The following is a 26679-nucleotide window of genomic DNA, read 5'->3' as shown; positions in this document are numbered from 1 at the left end:
GCCTGTGCCCAACATACAGGAAGGAAAAGAAACAGACACACAGGAAGGAAAAGAAACATCCAACGTCCTGTGTGTGCAGGTGTGTTTCTATTTCTCTCTATTCACAGAGAAGGATACCTAGAGGCCGAATCAAGGGCTTACCTCAAACACAGGAGGAGGGAGAGGAGAGGAAGGTAGGAGGAGATCTGTCTTTTTTGTTTCAAAATTCCTACTGTCTCAATGATTGTACCAAATAAACATAACGTTACAACCTGGGCCGTGGTAATTCAAAAGACGTTATTTAAAAAGAGAACTGTATATTTTAATAAATAAAAAGATCTTAGAACCCATCCCCTCCTACCCTTTAAGTGAGGCCACTGCTGGCAACTTGCTGTGTGCAAATTCCCATTATTCCCTATGCCTACGTTAACTACAATAACTTTTTAAAACAAAAAGTGAATATTATATATATAAAAGTATACATATATTTCTGTTGTATGCTTGTTCACTTAATGAGGCTTCCACCTGCTTTCCATGGGCATGGGCTCCGGCTGGGCAGAAATGTGACATCTAGGTGAGCACACAGATGGAGATTTGGATCCTGTCACCTTCAACTGTGAGACCAGCTGTGAGACCCCAGATAAGAGCCTCAACCTGAGTTTCAGTGGTGGCAGTTCTCTAATGGGAACAAGACTACCTGCTACTGCAGGGCTGTGGGAAGAATTAAATGAAATACATTAGGGTCATGAAGTTCCCTGCCTGACATACAGCAGCTACTCAGCAAATGCAAACTACCACTAAGCTAGATGTAGTATTAAAAATGTCAGTGAACACTTGCTGTGTGCTAAAAACTCTTCTAACAGCTTCTAAAGTCTTGAGACATATTAACTCATTTAATCTGAACACGATGAATGAGATAGGCGCCACAGTCCTCATTTCTCGGACAAGAACACAAAAGTCCAGAGACGTGAAGTAGCTAGCCCAAGGCTACACAGCTAATTGTATCGGAGCTGGGATCCCAACTCAAGCAGCTAGCTCACCCTTATCCACTCCACACACTGCTGCTCAATGCTGTCACTGTGGCAGGAGTTTATGGAAGTAAGTTCTTCTACAGGAGCATTTGTGTGGACCATGTCACAACAGATGAATCACACTAGCTAAAGCAGCCTCAGGCTAGCGGGTGATTTTCTCAGGACTGGTTCCCAGATCTTTTCACTTGGGTTCACAGGTATGCACTCACCCGGACATCCCAAACTCGCCCATCTGGGGCTGTTAGTGCTCTCTCCCCATCTCTCCCCATGTGCCTAGGCAGTTACACTCTGCAAAGGAGACCCAAGGGCCTGGAGATTCTCTTTCCCCCATAGGCACTTCCAGCATCCCAAACAAAATTTAATGAAAGGGAGGGGAAAAAATGGCCCATGTAAAATAGGACAAGGTAGCCTCAGGTCTGCATCCATCTGGAAAGCAGTCCTTCACTGGGTCACCCCAGGAATCTGCACCCCAAGGACCAGCCCTTGACAGTGGGCAGCCCTAGCCCAGACAAGCTAGCCCATCACTAGCTTATGATGGAATGAAATGTCCTACGGGCCCTAATCAGGAGAATCCCATGATCCGCTTATTAAACATATAGGTGACCCCAATGTCATACAAAAATAACTTATTTCCAATCTGCACATTTAGCCATGTGTCTACCACTTCCAGGACTCTCCTAAATTAAATCAAAGTGGCATTTCTGTCTCCTTAAAGGTCGAAAAGACCTCAAGTTCGAGCTCTGTCTCATAGGTGGTCTGAAACATTAAACCATCAATTAGCTTTATGCTTTCACTTCCAATGCCACAGCCATTCCTTTCTCTCTCTGACAAGGCCAGGATGTTCCCTCTGTTTGGTGTGGTAAATGAGAGGAGAAGAAGCAGAGAAAGGAAAAAAAGCAAGCCACTGATAACCCAAGAGCTTGTTTCAATGCTCTGAACGAGCAGAATCTGGCATCCTTGTTATAGGAGCATCCTCTGTGATCACTACTGAACCTCAGGTATCTTGGGAGTTAAGTGAGGAAGGAGGGCAAAAAAGAAGGAAAAGAGAAAAAGAGCCACTTCTGACCAGGAAACAGGATAATGGCAGATAGACCCATTGTGCTTAGGAGCTGAACTTGAGTGCTGTGGACAGGTTTTTCTCGATTAAGGCGATGGCTACACTGTCAGCAGAAGTTACCAACTTTTATTTCTTCATTGCATGCTCCACTAAATGGTGGGTGGGTGGATGTGGATGTGTGGATGTGTGTGTGGGTGTGTGTGTGTGTGTAAGAAAATAAATGAAAACTAATTTAGGAAAAGAAAAAATTCTCGCTAAGAAAACAACCTAGTTTTTAAAAAATTTTCTTCAAGTTCCTTGAAACATCTATTTCAGTTCCTCTGGAGTTACTCTGGCTTGGATTCCAGCGTTACTTATGGAATGTCCTTAAAGAACATTTCATGGCAGTTTCTCTAAAGCAAATACAGGCACTGTATTGCATTCTTTTATTAATATTGTGCATTCTTGCTTAGGCACCAAGCTAAGCAAAATGTTACAGTAAATGCATTCAAAAATCACTGATACATGTTAACAAAAGCAGCTAATTGTGCACAGAGCTTCCCACGATCCTTGCAATTTGTGTAACAGAGATATCACTTATTTTTTAAAAGTCCATCGAATTCTGCCATCCTGCATCTTGAAAGGTGAGAGGAACTGCATTGTTTTGTTTTATCTCCTTCTTTTGAAATCTTTAACAAAAATTGTTTTTTCAAAATAAATTCTTTTAATATGAGTCCAGGCTGCCTCTGCCTTCGAGAGAGAACATTTTACTTTTAAGCTGGCTGGCACAGAAACACAAGCAAATGCCCAACTCTAAACCATTTTGGTTTCCTTTCTTGGCTCAACGGTTTAAAGGAAAAATTAAGACAGTTGTTCTATATTAGTCTTACCATTTTAGAGCTTAGGAATTCAAGTTTTGAAGTTTCTGCTAGCAAACGGTATTAGAAAACAGAGCAGAAACTGTCTATGACGCCTTTTCTACCTGATTTCTTCATTTTTATTCATGTTTGTATTGTTTTTAGCTTAATGTTAATTCTATGAGGACATTCATCTTTATTTTAATATTTTAATTTTATTGGAGTACAGCTGATTTACAATGTTGTGTTAGCTTCAGGTGTACAGCAAAGTGATTCAGTTATATATATACATATATTCATTTTTCTTAGATTCTTTTCTCATATAGGGTATCACAGAATACTGAGTAGGGTAGGTCTTTGTTGGTTATCTAAATATCCTAACATATAGTAGCGTCTGAATGTTCATCCCACGCTCATTCATCTAATTTTGGCTTATCTTTTCTCACTAATACAGCACAGAAGACAAATCTCAAACATTTTAGCAGAAAGATAACAGTGAAAAGGTAAAATACATCTGTTTACTACACTGGGCTGTAAACATCATCTCACTCATCCTGGGTGTGATCTGGAGACAAGAAGCATCGAAGACCTTTCCCAAGGTCTTTGTTTAATGCTCTAATTTGCATTCTCCTCCAAAGGAGTCCTCAGAAAGTTCTACCAAGAATTCTGGCTTCACTGACAACTTGATTTGATAAACAACGGAATTATTTCCTGGAACATGGCTAAACGTCCATCTAAAAACATGCCTCACCCAAAATAAAAGCGAGTGAAGGCATCTGCCAGAACTTGGTTGCTCTTGATTTTATGTTGCTAAACTTGGGTCCTATAGGTGCAAAGACCAAGTCAATGAGAGGGCAGAGGTGACCAATGTTAAATATTTTCCAAATGTGGTGGCAAAGCCTGTAGCTTCATAAGCAAAGAGCACAACTGTTAAATGAAACTCACACTCTATCTCACAGAAACTAACTTAACCAGAGAAGACACAATTTCCTATACCTTATTGCTAAATACGACTAAGAACTATGTTTTCCTAAAATATAAAGTCTGGAATTCATAAATGTAGGAGGCTTTTTTTAAAGTTTAGTTTATATAACCCAATGCGGTATATGAAAAACTGAACTCCTGATTTTCTTACAATCTCATTATATTTATACCGCTTCCAAATAAAGGACTCTACTCCCGAATTCCCCTGGCACTAGTAGATATGTCTATTTTAAGCCGATGCTATTCCTGTATGGACAGCTGGCAGATTCCACCTGTCTGCAGGAGGTGTTGTCGAAGTCTCAAATGTCCCCAAGACCTCATGACATATTGTCACCTGCCTTGAAAGCTTCTAATGTTAGCCTTCCTGCAGTTTTACCCACACAAGCTGGTCACGTGACTTGAAAATCTATTTCCAAGTCACCAGGCACCATGCCAGGTCCCGAGAACACTGCAAATGCAGAGCTCAACCGATGTGTCCCTGCTCTCAGGAGCTGACACTCAAGCAGGGCCCTCCTCAGTCCCTCCATAAGGAAGCACATTTCACAGGGAGACCTTCTCCTCAGCAGGGCCCAACAGATGCTGAATTCAGAATCCTACGTGGGTATAGCTTACAAACTGCCCCACAGACTCTGGAAGTCCGTCACCGCAAGTGACACACAAAGCATCTACATCACACACCAGGCGGATACACGTTTCCTTGATGAGAGGGGAAATTGCCCCACACACCAAAGCTTCGCACGTAGAAGCAAGTTAGGCTTCCAAAGGCTGGACCTAGGTCCCCTTTGTAGTTAGTCCATTATGATGCCAGTGACCGCTAACTAATGCCCTCCATCTGTTGGTGGCCTGCAGAGTCCATGAACTTTGCCTCGGGCAAGAAGTTCATAAGTGGAAAGTTGACAGGTACTGGAACTTAGTTGTTGTAAATACACAGTCATGTATCCTAATAGATCTGACTCCATTCTTTGGCAAGAGGCTGGGGCTTAGATGTGTCATCAACGGATCCAACAGACTCCAGGGTCTAATGTCAGAAAAAGACAACTGCTGACAACATGGAAGGTACTGTTCTTTCCTCCACAGCAGACGTTTCCCAACTGCTGGCCACTGCCTTTTAGTGAGCCATGAAATCAACTCAGTGGGTGGCAGACAGCATTAAAAGAGAAAGAATAAAATAGAAATACCAGACTGCTCTGCATGTAGTAAGGATAAATATCTCCAATGGACATTTTCTCAGTTTTTAGACATATATACCAGGACCTGCTCACATTAATGAGTGCTGCTCTGGGTTGTATATAAAACATATTTCTTACCAGAAAAGTTCGCAAAATGCTCTTTCAAAGAGCAGGGTAGCAGGAAGGGCTGTGGGGCAGGACTTACAAATCTATGGGCTGCATCACTTAAATGTGCACGCTATAAACAGACACAATTGGAGTGCATGCAGTATAAGTTCTCAAAAATTTATAAAAATAAGACTATCACAGATGGATTCCTTGATGTCTGGCTTATTACACTATTATTCAGCTTTTTGCCTCTGAAATTCTTTACCAGTGACGGAACCATTCCTCTCTGTGGTGGACTCTAATCTCTGAAACTTCCTTCATTCCTCCATCAACCAAACTCAAGTGCCTACACAAAGTGTAGCTCAGACAGGCACATGGCAGCGTGGGCAAGGTGAAGTCCGGAGCGCTGGACCTTAATGGAGGTGGCGGAAAAGGACCCGATGGACAGGATGAGCAAGTCATGCCACTGTCAATCTCCAACCTGTCTGATTGCATCTAGGGGCCAGAGTCAATTTGGGCCTAAGTGCTTACAACATCATTTGGTAAAATAAGTGCTATCTACATGTAGCATATGTCACAAAGTGTACATCCTGATGCATATTCCCAGCCTGAGCACAGGCACTCACCATCACCCAGAGGAAGAATAGGATGGGACCAGCGCTCCAGAAGCTATCCTGGGGCCTGCCCCCAGTCACCATCCTCACTTCTCATCCCATAGGATAATTTTGTTCTTAATTAAAGAGAAAGCAAGGTTCAGCATCAGTCTTCCCCAAGCAACAGTATCTAGATGAAATTTACTAACTCTTCACTTTCATTGTGTTTATTTTTACTGTTACCTTCTATTTACAGCACAGTGAAATGGCTTTCCACTTGCAATCATGATATAAGTTTCCTTTTAAAGCAAATCTAGGTGAAACAAAAGCATGTTGCTTTAAGAAAAATGTGAAGTGTTCAACACAATAGGTGGTATATAAAAGGCAAAAACTGAGCAGGTGGTATACAACTGACTCGAGTTTGAGAAATGCTTGTTCAGGTTTGCTGATCAGCATGAAATGCTAAATTGGCTTAACTGACTATCTGGTACCCTGATTTTCCAAGACTGATGATGGATTCTCTCCTCTGCCCCAGGGTCTATCAGAAGGACTAATTTCCTCTCTTACATAATCTTAAAACAGTTTAAGGTTGGAGCTCCCGACAGATGATACAATATTTTTATAACCCTTCTGACTTGTACTTCTCACATGCACCACGCTTAATCAGGACTGGACCAAGCTGATTCCAAATGAAAAGAAACCCATCAATCTTTCTCTTCTTAAATGTCTACGATTTTAAGTTTTAAAAGACCACTTAGAACTGGGATCAATTATAACAAAAGGCCACAAACATCATATTGAATGCCTTAGTGTTTTAAGTATGGCAAAACAACAACAAAAAAAACAAACCCTTACATGTACTTAACTTTCAAACAAACTGAAGAAGAAAGGAAAAATACCATTTCAACAGAAAAAGCAATCCTTGTCCTCTTCTCTCTGAGTTAGTGTAATTCCCTGTACGTCCTATTAAATCTAGTAAATTTAGCAGAGGAGACTTTCTGAATTTCACCTATGAGATGTACTTCACATATCAGGCAAGCTAACCTAATCTTACCTATGAATAGGCTTTGCAGGCAATTAAATAACCTTGTCAAAACAAAGATTTCCTTGCCTGCACTTTACATAATAGCACATGCCCAAAGGATTCTCCTTTCATTTCTCACAAAGTATAAACAGAAGTTATTAAACCGGGACTATATTCAAAGCAGCTTAAAACTTCATCCGATTTGTTCTGGGTCTCCAATGAGCAGCTCATACAAAATAAAGGTGAGATCTCACACGTCACTCATGTGAAGTTACTGAGTTCAGGCATATACAACTCAGATTCATGTCACGTATATTCGTACATGGAGTCATACACACACACACGGTTTTTACAAGCTCTTTAAGCAGTCCTAAAAAAATCTTATTTGTCAAAACATGGTCAATGAAAGGTTTGTGGCTAATAAAAGTTAAAGTGTGGTTTAGAACTTGATGGAAACGCAGATACCAAGGTTAAGGTAATGTTTCTCTGAAAATGATTCAGCCAAGTGCGGCATTTAATGTCCTTTCTCTGTTTGACCATGTTTCCCTCGGCGGTTCCATATATCAAGGCAATTAGTCCTTCAGATACCAAGATGCTGATCAAGGCAGCTGAAAAGAGAAATTATAAACTTCACCAACTTTGTTACCATCATCAAGTAGCTCTTTTTGCTAGCTTTCAATCTTACCTTTTAATCACCAAAGAAAATTAAGGTGTTGCTCCAGGGATAGAATCAATAAGCTTCAAGCTTTCAATAAAAATATGATGACGCTTCTTTCTTGCTTGATTCCCTCTTCTAAAATTCCTTTATCACCAGCAACTCTATTCCAGGCCCCCAACATACGTTAATATTACCTCCCCCGAGGTTCCTGTAAGCACACTGACGCTTTCAGATATTTCAGAGAATGATACCAAGTATTTGAAATCTGATAACACTGCTGTGAAAAATCACACCTCATCCTATTTTACTTGTGCTCCTACCATTTCATTTAAGCTAGAGTTTAGAACAAGTAATAAAAATATTATGTGCTCAGTATGCAATTTCCATATCTCATCAGATTCTAACACACAGTCTGTTGTATCTTGTGATTAAGTAAACTTTTGGCAAGATAATTCTTACTATCAGTAAGGTTTTCTATTTTCATATATACTCTTTACCATATTTCTCAATTTCCCTCCACTGGTGTTTTGCATTGATATCAATATATAAACATGTTACCCTGAAAAGAATTCAATGTAACTTGCCATCGTAAGGGAAGATTTTGTTCAAAGAAATACAAACTCCACAGTTTCAAAAAAATCCCAATATACCTCATGAGTCAGTATAAAAATAGAAATCTTAATCTATGCAGGCACTTTAAGAATAGCTGATATTAAACACGCAATTGTTTTATTTTATTTTTAGAACACTGAAGTCAGCACATATGCAATGAATTACCAGGTTCGCACTAAGATGTAAACTAAGAATTATTCCTGATTGATCAATTACTGTGATTTATATGGCCTTAGGAAGTGACAGCTCTTTCTCCAACCAGATTCAAAGGGTCACTAATTAAAGAAAAGAAACCTAAAATAAATTAAAATGATCTACTCACAACTGTAATTTGGGGTTTACGAAACTGCCATACAACCATCATCAAAGCACTGGCTTGTGAGAAGGTCCCTCCAACCCAGTCTCTACAGGATGACAGGAAACAACACAGCAAAGCTAACCACCTGGGGAGTGTTTATTCTGGAGCCAAATTTATCGTTTTCAGACACATGCATTATATTGTTTATTGCAGCAACCATATTGCTGCAACCGTACAGGCAGACCTCATTCTATTGCGCTTTGAAGACTATCGTGTGTCTTACAAATGGAAGGTTTGTGCCAACCCTGTGTTGGGCAAGTGTATTGGCACACTTTTCAATAGCATGTGCTTGCTCCATGTCTCTGTGTCACATTTTGATAAGTCTCGCAATATTTCACACGTTTTCATGATTATTACAGTTGTTATGGTGATCTATGATCAGTGATGTTTGGCAGTTTTTAACAATAAAGTATTTTTCAATTAAGTATTTTTTACTTAATTTTTTTAAAGACAGAATGCTATTGCACACTTGATAGACTACAGTATAGTAAAAACATCACTTTTATACGCACTGGCAAACCGAAAAAACTCGTATGACTTGCTTTACTGTGATATTTGCTGTACTGCAGTGGTCTGAAATTTGACCTGCAGTATCTCCAAGACGTGCCTAAATGGTGTCCATATTTTACAGAATAAAGCAAGGCTCAGGGATGAGAAGAAACTTGTCCAAGATTGCAAGGCTAGCAATGGTAGAAGTGAAATTCAAACTCTGGTCTGATTCCAGAGTCCGTGACTCCTATCCACTCTACACACTGACTGCCTTTCTCACGACCCTAGTGTCAGCTGCCTTCCTGTGTCCATCGGTCTGACATGGAAACCCCCCAGAGCCAGGGACCACATATGAGCTCGCTATGCATGCTGGCCTATCTCAGTATTAGGGAGAACACAACTCACCCCCAACAAGTGAACACATGCCCGCTGATGCTTCCTCTTCCACTGTGAGCCTAAGAACTCACACAACATGAAGATTTTCAACAAGACATGACCAGAGATCACTCTATGTAATCCATCCTCCTCCCAATTTTTAAAATAAACACCTAATAAGAGTTGCGTGTGTCTGGCTAACAAATTCTCAAATGGATGTGTGTAGAAACATGAATATCCTAGCAACAATCATTCGAGGAAAAGAACAAAAACTGCCTTCTTCAGTGAGTGACTGTCCGCATCTTCTAAACCACCCCAGAGATTCTCCAGATAGCAAAAAATAGAACATAAATGTATTTAGCCCATTTTGAAAAACAGACCAGCGCATCTCTTTGGGGAGGTGGGGTAGTGGCTAAGAAAGCAAACACTCTCACGCTTTCAGTTCTCTTGGTCCCCAAGAGCTGTCAAGTGACTCACTGAGACTAGCAGGAAAAGAGGAAGGGATGAAAAATGGAAATTAAGAGAGTCAAGAGAGCCAAAAAGGAAGCGGGGAGTGCCACCCTCAGGAGAAGAGGGGTGGGACCCAGACCCTCTGCAGTTCGAATGACTGTCAAAATAGACAGAGACAAAGAGACAAAAGAGAAAAGCCACAGGTCTTCTTGGAGCAGTGCGGCGCCTGGTGTGGCTGAGAACCTCACCCCAGCTGCCCTCTCCCCGAGACGCGTCGGGCTCATTCATCATCATTGGATGAAATCGCGCTGCTGCAGCTGCACACCGGGGTGACGGGAGAGTTCGGTGAAAGTGGCGTAACTGCAAATCAGCGCGTGCTGCTGCCAATCCACGTATAATTCCGTGTGTAATTCGCATGGACAGTTCCTAACCCAACACTCCCTCCTCCAGTTCCCAGCCTCCGCATCCACAGGCTCCTGGATTAGTTTTTGTTTCCAAAATAATGTGGACCTGCCTTTTGAAAGGTTCCCCCAGGGCCTCTCCCACAGAGCTTATTTTACATACACGTCACAGCTGATAATGTAAGTCAGACCATCCCAAACATACCTTCCAAATTCAATACAAGTGCATCCAGCTCTCTGTGTCTTATACCAACAGACTAAAAGACAAAAACGTAATTTTTTAAAAAAATTGACAGGGGTTCTTGTTGTCAAAACTTCCATACTTAAAGATAAGGGCCTAGATACGATGGAAAAAGAAGACAACTGAATATAAAAGGTATCTTATCTGTACTGTTGTCAAGGGTTTGCTGTTTCCTCATTCTCCGGAAATTACCAAAGATTTACTTTTTGGACCTAATCTTTACTGGAAAAATTTAATGGGGACGCCATTCACTTCTGAGTTATTCTTGATTTTAAAGTGCTTTGTGCATGATCTAATCAACGCTCTGCTCCTAAGGGTCAACCATGAGGGGACAGATTTAAAACTTCTGTGGAGTCACAACTCCCTCAAAAGTACACAGTGTCAAGAGAAAGTGAACTCTGATAATCTGGGCAGAGAATGGGACAGTCTCAGCAGGAGATGCCCACACATTTCAGACCTGGGGCCATACGACAGGAGCTTTTGGAAAAGAGAATGACAAGTAAGGTAGGAAAGGAAACATACAAGCAGGAGTCAGCTTTGTGATACTTAAAATTCTAAAGAAACTTCCAACTCATCACAGTTTTCCTCTTTACTGTTTTCTGGATGATTAAAAAAAAACTACTCACTTCTTTGGAGAATTCCAATATTATAGAAAGGTGACTTTAAAAATTTAGAGTTCCCCCATAATCCCACTCTACAATTTTACATATAACTTTAAAATGGTTTATTAACTCAGAGTACTTTTCCTATGAAAAGACTAGCAATACATAAATATCTTTAAAACAAATTGCATCATGCCGTATGTTTTATTCCTCACCTGACATTTATCTGGCTGGTGTGCAGTGATGTCTGTTACAAAGATGTTCACTGAAAAGCTAGGTTTTTTGTTTTTTTGAAAAGCTAGTTTTTTTTTTTTTTTTTGTATTTTTTTATTTTTTGGGGGGTACACCAGGTTCAATCATGTTTTTATACACATATCCCCGCATTCCCTCCCTTCCTTGACTCCCCCCCCTTGAGCCCCCCCCACTGAAAAGCTAGTTTTAATAGCAAAACAGTAATAAGAAAATAACAACAATAATCAATATTACCATGTCAATACATCAGTACAGTCATTAGAAAGAAATTAATACAAAATGTTATTTTTTTTAAGGCAACTGGGAGTAAAGAGGAAAATTTGGTGTTAACTGGTCACATTGTTAATTCTGAAAAGTATGTCTTCCTGAAACAGTTCAAGGTTTCTGCAATACTCCTGCAGAAGCACTACATTCTGGCTAAAACACACAAGAGGAAAACAGATCTCAGAAGTATTTTGCTGACTTCTCTACTTGGCTTTGGTATTAAGTTCCTGTATCAGATACCAAAATTTTAATTTGGAAAAACAAAAAACAATTCTTCATATTTGCACTGAATGGCAAAAATTGTTGGACCTATGTTATCTCCTTGCTCTACCCAGACAGCATGACAGTCAGGGGAGACAGAATAATACTCTTCCCATTTTAGAGATGAAGAAATCGAGGCTCAGCTTTTAGGATACAAAGACCACAGAGTGAATAACCTGGTAGAAACCTAAACCTGGGGTCCTCATTGAAATCTGAGGGCTCTTTCCACCTCAACATGTGCCTTCTAATACTACAGAAATCAGCTGACTTAATTTGGCCACATACTATAGTATATGCTATAAGAGTAAGATGAAAGTGCAAAGAGTATTTAAAAGGGGGTAAGAGGGGAAAAAAAAAAAAAAAAAACCAAGATGCAACAAAGGTGTCCACTTTATTTGACATCTGAAGACCAAAAAGAATGGCTGATACATTATTATGAAGTACACACTATGCCAATGAAAGGAGAGTCATTATTTGCAAATGATAATATCGTCATTCCAAAAACATTGTCTGGGTCCATCCAGAGATCACAAATCCAGAGTCAAACTGTCGCCCCTCCTCTCTCGTGTCCATGGCAGACATCACTAAATGATCATCACACTCACCCCCACTCAATCCAGACATGGTCTCAGGATCCTTCCTCATTGTAATCCAGGGTACAACACTGTCAACCAACCAAAATTGGTATCTAAGATGAAACTCTAGTCTCTGCCTCTGGGAATGGAGAGTTGGGGTCCATTACCAGTAAGGGGTCTCTAAACCTGCTTATTTACTGCAGCTAAAAGAGCATCTTCTCAACATAGCTTGAATTATACCACATCTCTTTCATCAAAACAGATTATTCGTGTAACTGAAGCAACAGAGATTTCAAATTGACACAAATAGGTTTTACTTCTTAACAGAATAATTGCCACAGAATTCTTTCCTCTCTCTGCTGAGTGTGGTCCAGGGGTATCAGTCACTACGGAGGACAGCAGCATAGCCTCACGTGTTTATTTTTTAACATTACCCCCAAATGGCTTGTGCATATCTATGCCTGTTTAGCAATAAGTTTCCTATATACAGTTACACAAGAAATACCGAGCCTTTCTCACCCCTACAATGAAAGAAAAATACAATTACAAAATCATCGACTTTATAACACATTTTTCCTCCAAAAATCAAACCAAAAATAATATGGATATATTTTAAACAATTTTCAACAACGATTTTTAACTCACTGATAATATCTAAGCAAAGATCAGAGATTAGATTCGAAAGAAAAGAGTGCATTCACCACTATTTCAAAAGGGATTCCTCTAGGAGTTGCAAATCCTCAAAGAAAAAGGAGAAACTTAACCATGCAGACGTGGGCTGGAATTAGACGTACTGATACAGGCACAGTTTTCAAGATATATAAGAGGATGAACAGAGAAATACAAGGAGAGATGTGTCTTGTTGTTGATGATAATGTTGTGTGTGTGTGTACGTATTTACATTTTCCAGCTCTCTCTGCTGAGAGTGCCTAGAAGCAATGAGACCTCAATCATAATAATCACCCTAGCACCCTGAGTTCGGTTTCTAAATGCCACTCACTCTTCACTCAGTGGAGTTAGAGCTACTTGGAAAAAGCTGATTCTAGGGCTGGGGCAAGGAAAGTCCAAGATGAGCCCGGGACGTCTTGTGGTGCCACAAAGTAAGGAAGTGCTCAAAAAGTGATGGGAACTTGTGAAAAGCATAGAGGTACTAGCTTGAAAGAGCTCCTGCTGGCCAAAACTAGCCAATGTGACCACCGAATTATAAGAATCTGTGAATTCACAGATAGACAGACACATGAAGATATTTAGATAGGTAGAAAAAAATAGGGAAGAAAGGCACACTTTCTCTTACAACCGATAAACATAGAAGGAATGTAGTTAGTAAATCACCATTTGTAACCATCATAATAATAATCAATTCAAGTAAAATCCATAAATGGATACTAAAACCAGTGTACGAGAGTTTGAGTCACAGCAGGATATTTATGTAGCCTCAAAGTATCCCCCACCTTCCCCGACAAGATACAAGACAAAGGAGAAAACAGTACTTTTACAGCAGAGAAACCTGGCAGATAAGACTTTAATCAAGTGGTCCAAGTTAACACCACCATTAAAGGCACAAAGTCACACATGACTCTCGTGACAGAAGCACACACTATCACTTCTTTGGTATTCCTGCCCAAAATGTTTGACCTGAGTCCACACTCATGAGGAAACACTGGACAGACCCAAATTGAGAGATGTTATACAGAAGACCCAATTTGTATTCTTAAAACACATCAGTAGCATGCAAGACAAAAAACTTAAGCCACTGCTCTAAAGGAAAGGAAATTAAGAAATATGACAATTCGATAAAACCTCTGCGGTTTTCTCTTGTGATTAAGGACATTGTAGGGATTATCAGAAATCTGACTAAATTCTTTAGATGAGACAATAGGGCCCTACAATATTAATTTCCTGATTTAGATAACTGGATTGTAGTTTTTTAAGAGAAGGTCTTACTCCTAAAAAAAAAAAAAAACCACACTGGTGTATTTAGGAATAGAGGGGAGAGAGAGAAAAGCATAAAGGAAATATATTAGATGTTAACACTGGGGGAATCTGGGTAAAGACTGTACAGGAATTCATGAATATAAGTCTGAAATTATTCAAAATAAAAAGTTAACAGGAAAAAAAAGAGCGTCTTCTATTGCTTTTTCTAAAACTAAATGCTTTTTCAGGTGAATTCACATGCCATTCTGCAATTTTACTTGGTGGGACAACGTTATCTTCACTAGGAAGCAGTAAAATCTCACTTTGTCAAATAGCCTAACTAGAAGGGAAGGCAGTGTTAATCTGTTCTAGTCAACCCTGTAACCCAGCCTTTTTAGCAATGACAGACTTACTAAACCTAGAGCAAACAAAACAGAGAATGACTGATTTACACAAAAGCCGCTGAAGTTGCAAGCTTCTGTGACCACATGCTTGGGTCTTTAAATCATACCACTCCCGAGATGAACATGTATTTACAGAGGATTGTACAAAATAAAGGTTACTGGCAACAGGCAACAGTAACTTAACTACCCCACCTTCACTGCACTCGGAGAATCGCATTTACTATCTCAAAGCAGAAGAGGACGTTGCATTTAGCCCAGACAACTGTTAGAGAAATTCACTTACCGCCAAATGAGAGAGGAGTATAACGCCAGAATGAGCTTCTGAACAACGCACCTTACATTGTAAGGTTTGGGAATAAGACAAACCTCTACCCCAGTCATTCTCCCTGGGGTCCCTACCATACCCGAGGCAGTACTGGCAATCTATGGAAGCAGTTTTCATTGTTGCAAGGATTGGGGTGGGGAGCAGACATGCTAGAAGCCCTGCAACACACAGTCTCAGGCAATGAAGAATTATTTGGCTACCAGCATAACTTTCCCATATCCTGCCAGACATTAGTAAAGGTAAAATAAACTTTTTATAATTACCTGAGTGTAGACCCTAACTCTGTTCTACATATAGACACTAAGGGTTATTTATTTATTTATTTTTGCAATTTAAATACATACAGATTACACACCCATGTTCACAGCAGTGTTATTTCCCACAGCGGAAAGGTGGACGCAAGCCAAACGTCCATCGATGGATGAATGGATAAACAAAATGTGGTATATACATACAGTGGAACAGTACTCAGCTTTAAAAAAAGACGGAATTCTGACACACGCTACAAGTACACAGATGACCCCGGAAGACATCACGCTAAGTGAAACGAGACAGACACAGGACGATGAATACCATATGACTCCACTTATGTGGGCCACCTAGAGTAGGCAGATGCATAGAAACAGAAAGTAGAAAGGTGGCAGCCAGGAGCTGGGGGAAGGGGAGGAGGGGTGGTTTAATGGATACAGTTTCAGTTTGGGAAGATGAAAAAGTTCTGGAGATGGATGGCGGTGATGGTTGCACAGCAATGTACTTAATGCCACAGAAAAGTACACTGACAAATGGTTAAAATGGTAAATTTCATGTTATGTATATTTTACCACAATTAAAACACACACACACACACACACACACACGTGTAAATCAAAGGACAACTGTACTTAATCGTGCCACATCTTAACCAAAATCTGTTCACCACCGTGGAAAATCCAATTGTGGATGGAGATGCTGCTCGCAGTGCCAAAGTCCGCAGCTCCACCCTCCTGGACCGGCAGCACCTGTAGCTGGTGCACCGTGCTGAGTCCATGAGGAGGTGCCAGCATCTGGCAGCAAACATCACAGCCTCTTCTAATGTCGCTGTGTCGAGCATTTACATACCGATACATACCTTTTATTATAAATCATCTTTCCTTTATTTTTTCTATTACAAGACACTATGTAGATTCTACCATTGGGTGTGCATGTATATAAATGTTATTTATGCATTTCGTTTCATAATTGCATTGATGGCATTTCACAATATTTCCTATAAAGAACAAGGCGAGTGTGCTTGGCTCTGATGTAGGTGGAAACTACAGCTCTGGTCTCAGGGAACAAAGAGTAGTAGGAACAATGTAACTGCTGACAACTCTGCACTGAGGACGAGACTCAGTCAGCCTCTATGGATTTAATATAAGCCTCCTTTTGCCAGAATGAAAGTTCTTATGGTGAAAGTCTAGTGGGAGTTTGCCCACTCCTCTGAAAAGGAAGAAATCTGGAGGAAAACTAGAAAGCCCCTGACTCTTCTGAGTGATAAAACCCACACGCACACTTAAAATAATCAAATTCATGCGTGGTAATAAACTGAGACACAGATGAGGTGAGCCGGAGAACATCGTTTTCAGGCACGGGAATCACTGTATCATGTCAAGAGAGATTAGAATTTGAAGGCGAAGGGCACGGGGTGTCAACTGCAATTACACATGCATTGTTTCTCTATTGTGATCATCCTTCTTTCCATCTCAACTCTGGGACATGATTAATATTTTACATACTGTCCAAAAGGGGAATGTGACTTACCAGAAACTGTACTGAATGTTTCAAATACAGATCCCCCTTTGCCAAGAGAAAATCCTGCCCAGCTGTACGTTTCTCATTTGCAAAACATAAGAGCAATGAAATTCCATTACTTAGAGAAACTAGCTGTCCCACCAAACCCTTGGCAACGGAAGCTGTACTTATCTTTTGGAACAATAGTCTCAGAAAATGTATTCTCTCTCTCTTCAAAAAAAGACAGTAAGGACGTATTTGAGCTCTTGAAAGAAGCGTCTTGTCCTAGCAAATTCTTGGTAGGGAAAATCCACTCCCCTGACCTGGGAAATATGAAGACTGACCCTAAAACAAGCAGCAAAGAGAGCTCCAAGTTTAAGAACCCTTCAAAAAGTCAAGGGGGGGGGGTGTAGCAGTATTAATAATGTCCTTAAAGCAAATCAAGTATCCTTTTAATATGTAAATTGTCACACTGCACCCATTCCTTCAGAAAAGTAACTCTTATACCCTAACTCATTCAGTTTGTCTTCCAGAGAGATGTAACTATCTATTTCCCTGAGGATATAAACTGACCTGAAGTGTACTGCTTTGCACATTGTGGAATTCATCCAAATGAGACTGGAAAAGCGAGACTCTGTCCTTCTCTTTCCAGCGCTCACTTCCCCGGAAGCACGTGGCCACATTCCGGTGGGTTACAGGAACTTCCCTCGTGACTTATCCCACGGTCACAGTTCCCACTTGGTCCAAGGTTTGAAACAGGCCACGAATATATGAGGTTGAGTCAAAAAATATCCGCAATGTCTCATCAGCATTTTCTTTTCAATGCTACTGTCTCCCCAGTCACTGCTGTGCAGGTGTGAATGTGTTACATCAGTTCATTTGTAACTGTGATGTGAGCAAAAATGGATGCTCCACTTGTGATTTGCACAAAAGAAGAGCAGTGTGCAGTGATTCGTTTTTTTGTGGTCTGAGGGTGTACCTGGTGACGTTATTTATCAAAGACTTTGTGTGCAGTATGGAGAAAGTGTTTTGTCACGAAAAAGTACGTATGAGTGGACAGAGAAGTTTAAGGAAGGTCGCACAAGTGTTAACCCTCAAGAAGGAGCCAGATTCACTTCTGATGAAGAAGTGAAGACAGCGGTGCATTCGTGGCTCACAGCTCAGCCTAAAATATTTTTTAGTGAGGGAATATGAAAGCTTGTTGACAGATGGACAATGTGTACTGAAATGCAAGGAGATTATGTCGAAAAATGATGTATCTGTCTTTTTTAAATTTTAATTAAATTCTACAGCCAGAGTGTGGATAATTTTTGACTCACCCTCGTACTCAAGAAATATAGATGCTATGCAAATGTGTTTGGAACACAAAACATGCAGTGGTCACAGTGCCATTTTTCCAGTTTCCTATTTAATGTGCTATATTATGCTGACGGCCCATGGGTGAGTTTCTTGTGGGCTTCAACATCTCATCCTGGATTCTCATATTTAATTTTTTCCTCATAGGAGATTCAACAAATTGAGCCCATTATAAATATATTTACCCATTAAAAGAGCAATCAAAGAGTCAAACCACCAGCAAAATACAGTTATTTGTATCAAACTTTCGACAGGAGCCCACACAAGCAGACCACAAATAACTCTTTCCCTTTCAGCAACTTGCAGCATGCTAAGACATTGTGTGACCCTCTTCCAAAGTGTCCTATGCTGGGGTGGAGGGAGCCGCCTCCCCCAGTGTAAGTCTACAAACCTCCTGAGTAGAAGTTTAAAGTGAAGAGTGAGGAACCGAAAATGAGCAAGTCTGTGATGCAACAAATGACCATCCTACCTATCAACCCCTGCCTGCACATCCCTGGTCACTTAGCTGGTACAATGGACAAGAGGCAAAGGAGACACACAGAAAAGAGGGAACGATGCATGTGTGGAAATAATTGTGTGCTGTGAGCTCTGAGGACATTAGAGTGTTTCCAAAGCCGACACAATGACCCCCGTGGTCACCGATCTGAACAGAGTCACCATTTGCACAACAGGGACTGCTCATCTGGTTCTAACTAACACACGACTCCCCAGTGGTTTTCACACAAAGCTCCAACTGAAGCACACAAAACAGATGCGAGCCCACATGACAACAGCAGAATCGTGAACAAGCCACTCAAAATCTGGCTTCTCTACACTGAATATAAACAAAAGCTTCACACCAAGGCAATCAACACTCAATCTGGTCCCACACCATCGGCGAAGTCTGCCTCCTGCCCAAACATCCGCCAGTGGAGGACTCCCTCCCCCACCAAACATCTCGCCTTGAGCTGAAGACGGGATGGCATTCAGCCTATGAGAGACCCTGGCAGTGTTCACATACCTCGATAATCCGGTCGTGAATCTGCAGGCCTCCGTCCTTGGCAGCGGGCCCACTGTCAACTATTTTGGATACAAAGATTCCTTCACTGGATGATCCATCTTGGTTGTCCTTTGGGTTAAAAAAACACACGCATGAATGCCAGGCATTAAGTTGATCGTGAAAATCAAGCTTACACTCTTAAAACAGTAACGGTCTCCTGCTGGTGTCACAAGTGGCAAGGGAGTAAAAGGCAGCTGTTTCCCCTCATTTCTGTTTTACACTAAAATTAGCATGTGATGCAAGAACTCAAGCCATACCGAAAGGTATAAAATGGTAAGTGCCTGCCACCTCGAACCCACTGACCGTCTGCCCTTTCAGAGCATCAACTGCTAGTGTAGCCATCCTTTCTAAAACATTTTCCTGAATCACCTTCCTGAGCATGTATGCATTCCTTTACTACACACAGAAATGGGATGGTGCTCCCCACATTCTTGGGAATCTGGCCTCTTTCACTTAACTTTAAAAATGTTGGAGCTTTTTCACCATCAAGTCTGCTGTGCACCTCACTCCCTTAAAGTGACTGGACAGTGTCCCCACACCGGGATAATTAGCGCTGTCTGCAGTTGTTGCTCTTAGAGACTGTGTCACCTCTAATACCTCTCTACCTATGTTTGGAAATATCTTTGTTAGCATATATGAGGGGAAATCCCTAGCAATGGAGCTGTTGGGTCAAAGGCATATATATTTGATAGATATTGCCAAATTATCCTTCAGAGAGCCTGTACTGACAGTTCATTAGAGTACATTCTTACATCCCCACAAGCACACAGTATTATTAAACTTTTAAATATTCAATAATCTGATGGTGAAATAGGCATTTTATTTTTGTTTTGATTTGCATCAGAAAAGCCCACCATGACCAACTCTGCCCCCCCCTCCCCTTCCTAATAAATTCTGATCTCCAATCTTCTTGCATCTCTTTAGATCTTTCAAAGTCCAGACTGAAACTTTCTGGGAAAGAAGACAGCTCACTGCCCAAAGTCCTTCCTTTATTTAAAATCAAAAAGCTCCAACAGGCTCATAAAGAAACCCTCACAGCTTGTTCATGGACTTCTTTCCAAATAGCATTGAGATGAATGTTCTCCAAGCGTCTGGATTAAATTTCTCGTGATTAACAGATGGATTTATAAATGAAATGGCAAAAGCATGTCTTGTTTCCAAACAAAAGCATTTGTGAAGTAAGTTCAGGATATTCCACAAAAACTCCAAAATCTACCTTCATGGTAATTTCCCTGCCTGAACGCCAGAAGAAGATCTACGTCAGTACTAATTTCTCTACATGCAAATACATCCAAATCCCATTTGTTAAAAAGTAACTATGAAAAGATGGCATTCTCCTCTTTAAATAGAAAAAAAAAAAGGAACCCTATATTCTAAAGAGGGAGAGAGATGGCTTTGAAGTGGTTCAATCTACCCCTTGAAGTGCAAGAGCAACAACCAAGGGTGGGAAAATGCACACCCTCCACCTCTTCTCTCCCCTCCCACCCCTGCTTCTCACAAAAACACACACACCACATAATGCTATAAATGTGATTCAAAAGAAAACAAAATCACAAGCTAAAATAAGCATTAAGTGTTTTTCCTAACATTTATCCCCACAAGACAAAGATGAGTCTCTCACTGCCATCTGGATTCTATCAACACTCTTCCAGCACAGAAGGGACTGCAAGACTGTGGGTACTGGGCTGGATCAGCTGGCCCCAAAAGGCACCCCTACCCAGCACCACAGCACTCCTCTCAGGCCGACTGCACACTAACCCTTCACCGACTGAATTTCTATGAGCCTCCTTTCTCTCTCACAGCCACTACTGACGATGCACGAGTCCCAAAGCACCTGTGGAGCTCCCTACATGTGTATCTCTGATACAAGTACCAAACAGTGTGACAGCTTCTATTTACTGAACACACACTAGGTACCAGCTACGCAGTGAGTGTTCTTTGTCCACCTTTTAATCCTCATAATAACCACAAGTGGTAAGTAATATTATTATCCACTTCATAGATGAAAAAAATTTGAGACAGAAAGGTTAAGTAACCTACTCAAGGTCACACAGCTGAAAAGTGGCATAGGTCAGTTTCAAACTAAGGATAGGTCGATTCTCTTATACAAGCTCTAAGTGTAAGACTGTTTCCCATTGAGAAAAATCTCAAAAATATACATGAATTCAGAAATTCAACATGCCAGGCTATGGAATATTCCACTAGAGGAACCTGAAGAGTCTCAATGGGCCACAAAGGATTTATAGACAAGCTTGAGTTCCTTAAGAGGTGATGTCAATGTATCAAATGAGAAGAGATCTACGTTTACTAGGAATTTAACTGCCTTGCATTTCTTGGCTGGGGAGGAAGGGGGAGATAGGGGCTGAGATTTAGGCTCTGGCTTATTTTGCTGAATAATATGCTGTATATAAGTAATTTTTCTTAAGGAGCATCAGAAACTCCAAGTAAAAATCAGAGAGGGACAGGCAAGAGCTAATACTACAACTGAGGTCAAATGAAGACACAGCTTCATGGGAACAGAACGCAAAAAATACAGAAAGCACAAAAATCAAAGAAAACCAAACCCAGCCCAACCCTGATAGCGAGACTTTACTCTTAAAAGACATCTCTTTAGATGAACTTATTTGCAAAGCAAAAATAAAGTCACAGATGTAGAGAACAAACTTATGGTTACCAAGGGGGAAAGAGAGGGTGGGATGAATTGGGAGATTGGGATTGACAAACATACACTAATATGTATAAAATAGATAACTAATGAGAACCTGCTGTATAGCACAGGGAACTCTACTCAATGCTCTGTGGTGACTTAAATGGGGAGGAAATGCATCTTTGTTTACTGTAGTTGTTTCTTAAAACTGGTAAGGAAATCTAAAAAAGAGTGGATATATGTACACATATGACTGATTCACTTTGCTGTACAGCAGAAATTAACACAGCACTTTAAAGCAACTACGCTCCAAAAAAACATTTTTTTTAATGAAAAAAAAAAAAAGACATCCCTTTATTCTTTGGTTGTTGGTTCCTCTCCTAACATATTTTAAGGCAGAGCTATGCATCAAGGTGAACCAATATTAATTAGGATTTGTTTGGTTTTGCTGGCTTGAGAAACATGAAAAGGATTGTTTTCATCCCAGGGGTGCTAGACAATGAAGTATACTTGCCAAAGGCTGAAGGGAAAGGTCTGATACACCAGACTGGCTGCTGTTTCTTTAGGAATACGAATGGGTGATGTGATTTTGCTAAGAGCATTACGTAGTGCATCATGCAATGAAAAGCCTTATGTCACAACCCAACGAAGCATCCAACTCAGGAATTCCTTGGGAAACATACACGTCATCTGCATGGCATTCTACTTCCAGTAACTAACAATGAGTGTGCATTGTTGCTCATCCTGGCTTTTTAGCATGTTCTCAATGACCTGCCAGATTTCCAGGCAACAGTGAAGAATCCATTTAGGTTTCATTTTGCTGTTTCCGCTCATCAAGACAAGTTTTTAAAAACACGATGACAAACACATGCATGTGGAATTCAATTCTTCTCCCCAGGGCCATGCATGGAGTCCTTGCAAAAAGACCACATAAACTGAGAACTCTTTTGAATGCTACAAAATTCAGTGCTTAATGCACAAAATGCTTTGTGCTTAAATCACTTTTTTTTTTAAAGGAAAAAGAAAATGACGTAGAACATGTTCTTTGGTGAGTGAGAAAAAAAAAGAAAAAAGAAACCCTGCATTCTGGTGAGGCTGGAAGCATCTTTTCACCCCTGGGGAGGTGCAGAAACTAAACACCATCTTTGAGGGCTTTTCCATAGTTGGCTGCCCAACAACAGCCAAGCCATAGGCTTGCCTTTCCGTTTCAGGCATTCTGCAAACAGCAGGCTCCCTTTTTCTATATATGCTTTGGCGTGCAGAGAAGACATCTTCCTGATTTGGGCTCTTTCAGCTGCAGAGGCTTCTGAAACGTCTAACAGTGAAATGCGTCTTCATTTACTTTAGTTGTTTCTTAAAACAGGTAATGATGAGTAGGGAGAGGAGGAATAATAATTAGGAACAAAAATCAAGTACAGCCATATCTCTGTTATTTGTGCCAAATGGCAAAACACGTTCTCACTGATAGTTGGAGAACTTGGGTCTGTCAGGTCCTGGTATTTCCTGGGACAACTACTGACCAGTCAAGCCTCAGTTGGCTTTCTCAGCCCCTCCCAGAGCTGGCGCAAGAACTGAATCAGAGCAGCATCGTGACATGCTGCCTGGGATCTCAACCAATTGGAAAAAAAGGGAAAAGCAAAAAAGTCCCAACCTGACATGACGTTAGTTTCTTAAGAATTCCCCTGAGACTGGAGGAACGCAAGGGTGTGTGCACATCTCTGGGGCCCAGCCAAGTGGGAGCGTGCCCTGCCCCCACCCACCTTCATCCTCCTATTTTAACCTCACCATCTAGAAGTGTTCTCTTTTAAGTATGTTTTGTAAGGCAGATAATGTATTAGTTCATCATTTTAATGACTATGTATCACCTACAACTGTCATTTCTTGCAATAAACCGTGTTCATTTGTTGAAATTGTGGTCACGGCCAAAAGCAAAGGGAATTTAATCATAATCCACCTCTTCTTCTCCAGCCTGTTTTTAACTACATCTTGCCGCCCCTCAACTCTGTCCCTGTCTTTATCGGGGCTTCCCTGGGTCCATCCACTTTCTTTTAGCTCAGTGGTCTTCAAAGATGGGTACTTGCAATGCAATGCACTTCAATGATGAAAGAGCACATTAAAAATAGTATTCCTATTTTAACTTCATAATTTAAAATGACTCTTCTGCATGTAACTTTTATAAGACAGGTAATGTTAGTTCAGTAGTGAATATATTTATAATTTGTAGCTAAATATGCTCAATTTTTTTTTTTACAGTTAAGACTGCTCAGCTAAATATATTATATATGGACCTCTGATCTAGCAAACTCCTACTCATCCTTCAGAACCCAGCTCCAATGGCCCTGCCCCAGGATGCCTCCTTCCCTATGGTTAACTGCCCCTCCCCCACCCCAGGCATCTTTAGCAGACCCAGGCACAGAGTCTATCAATGACAACAGTGCTTTCCTCTCCTAACTCATCAGTTTCTACATCTGGACATGAGCTCCATGAAGGCAGGGGCAAACATCAGCCACACCTGGATGACTGACATCTTCTTATCCTTTAGGATTCAGCTTAATATCCCTTCCTCTCTTTCCTGATTACTCTAGGCAATGATGCCCCTTGCTCCTTGGTAGCTACCATATGCCGTCCTCCATTTTTTTCCTTCATTGCACTTCTCCCAACCTGTAATTACTGTATTTACTTGTTTCTTGCCCAATTATCACCCAGGACATAAACCCAATGACCACAAGGATCCAGTTTCCCTGGCCTACACGGTATCTCCAAGCCCCTAGCAAACAGCCTGTGTTTAGTACTTATCTGTTGAATGAGTGAACCTGATTTTCTTTTCCCCTCCCTTGACTATTTTCCTTTTAAGCTAACGAACAAGGAAAGGGTCAGCCAAAGAAAAGAGCACAAGACGACACACACTCAGGTAATCCTGACTGAAAGGTGAGATTCCAGAACACATCCTCTGCTACCTCCCCAGAGCCCTCTTAGACATTTTCCTCGCAGTTAAATTGACAGATCTGAATTCAGCCTCTCCTTTCTGAAGGAGGGGATCATGATGAATGGGGTGCACGAACAGCTCCAGCGGGAGGAAAGAGCACAGGATGCATGAGCCCACAGATGAGGGAATCGCCCCTGACTGATGAAGAGGAGACAGAGCAGAAGTCCCGATCAGACCGCCGGCCTCAGAGCCCCCGCTCCAGCCAAGTCACTCAGTGCAACTGCAAATATCTCACGCGACTCTCCTCAGCTCAACCGTTACCCAACCCGACACGCACTCCCAAAGCTAAACAGCTAGGATTAGCTATTGCATGACCAGGACAAGGCTACATTAGGAGACCACGAATAAATAAAAAATCCCTGACACTGATTCTGTTTGCTGTATACCTGAAACTAATACAACATTGTAACTCTACGATACTTCAATGAAAAATAAGATAATAAAAATTCCTGAGTGTGAAGATGTTAGACACACGACAAACTCTAGTTAGAGCAGGATGAAGTGAGCAAGGTTTCCTATCCCTCACCCCACAAACCCTGACCCCTCTTCCAGCTACATTAGGGACAAGAAAAACCCATTTCAGCAATTCACATACCACACACGGCCGGCCACCGATAATATTGAATCCCAGGGAGCCAGAGTCCCGATGTAGGACAAGAGTCAGGCTTTTTGTTTCTTCACCCTGCAGGGAACAGATGAGTTCAAAATTTTATTTACAAACAGCAAAAAAAAAAAAAAAAAAAAAAAAAAAAAAAGGGAGGAGTGTTCCTTCTGTCTAAGTGGAGTCATGCACTGCCAAGCTGAGCATTACAAATCCTAAGTTTCTAGGGAAGTTTAACCCAGAAAAATCTGGGGCCCACGCTAAACTCTGTCCTGTGTTGAGGAGGTTACAAACATTTTCGAGATACCATCAGACCCTGGAGTGATCACTTAAGAACATTTGGAAATGTCCAGACACATCTAATGAACATTTTCTCTCAGTGACACCTTGGTCTGCAAACGCATCTTTCCTTTGGCCAGCCCAGCGCAGGCTGGCTGTCTAGACGGCTACTGTCTGTTTCTCAAGCGTTCTCAACAGCAGCATTCACGTTATGTCATGAAAGGTTCCAAGAGCAATCCCCTCGGAAGTTTGCGCGCACGTACAGCCTGTCAACAGTCATCTGTGTTTGGGAGACTTGAGGGGAAAAGAGCGCTTGAAAAGTCAGATGCAAACATGGGTGGGAAAAAGAAAAAATCCTGAATCTCACTGAAAAGGGAGGAGGCGGCATTTTCACAAAGTAATGACTGTCCAGTCCTGAGGAGATGTAGAGTGTTCAACAGAAAACACTCTGTTTAAGGTAGGCGGGTCCATGTGAGCCCCTTTAAATCAAACAAGTAGAAGTGGCCCCAGCAGGTCTCAGAGGTGCAATGTTCAACAGTCGAACAGGATGGAGATGCCACTCTCAAGTAACAGACAGATAAATAAAAATAGATTTAACCTTCTGCACAAAATATCACTTAATAGGCTTTGACATAAATATTAAACTCGCTGATACACCTCTGAAACAGTTCCAACTATTTGAATGGTATGCAAAACTCCATGTGTACTGGCTATAAATTTGCAATTGCTTCACTCATGTTTTCTGTTTAAACAGGGTATCATTTAAATGCAGTATTTTTTTTTTAATATGAAATACTTCACTATATGCTTTCTCAAAAACAGCACTGACAGCTTATCACAAAAGAGGTTTCATTCTGATATTTACTGCTTCCTGATGAAACTTGTGCCTTCTACTTTTGCTGGGGAAATAAACGGCAACATTCAAATGACATCAATGCAACTATCTGACTCGACCACCACGCTGGCAAAGAAAACCATTCTTTCCAACCATGCAGTGCCCAGAGGCTTTTCTGGAGCACTGGTTCATTTATTGCTATGGTTATCAATGCAAAACATTGTT

At 41.0% G+C, this 26679-nt stretch overlaps 1 protein-coding gene across 1 annotated transcript in view; it reads right to left on the bottom strand.

Moving 5' to 3' along the window:
- The window catches only part of PDZRN3 (PDZ domain containing ring finger 3), a 236397-nt gene that overhangs the window by 196070 nt on the left and 13648 nt on the right, over window positions 1-26679 (bottom strand). The window contains exons 2-3 of the mRNA XM_057706114.1: window positions 25335-25421; window positions 19068-19175 (exon numbers count right to left, since the gene is read on the bottom strand). Coding sequence (XP_057562097.1) covers window positions 19068-19175; window positions 25335-25421 — 195 coding nt within the window. The remainder of the gene's footprint in view (window positions 1-19067; window positions 19176-25334; window positions 25422-26679) is intronic.

The sequence above is a fragment of the Hippopotamus amphibius genome, chromosome 13 (genome assembly GCF_030028045.1).
Source record: "Hippopotamus amphibius kiboko isolate mHipAmp2 chromosome 13, mHipAmp2.hap2, whole genome shotgun sequence".
Lineage (NCBI taxonomy): Eukaryota > Metazoa > Chordata > Mammalia > Artiodactyla > Hippopotamidae > Hippopotamus > Hippopotamus amphibius.
Note: the sequence above shows the minus strand (reverse complement) of the source record. Positions and strands in the feature narration are given on the sequence as shown.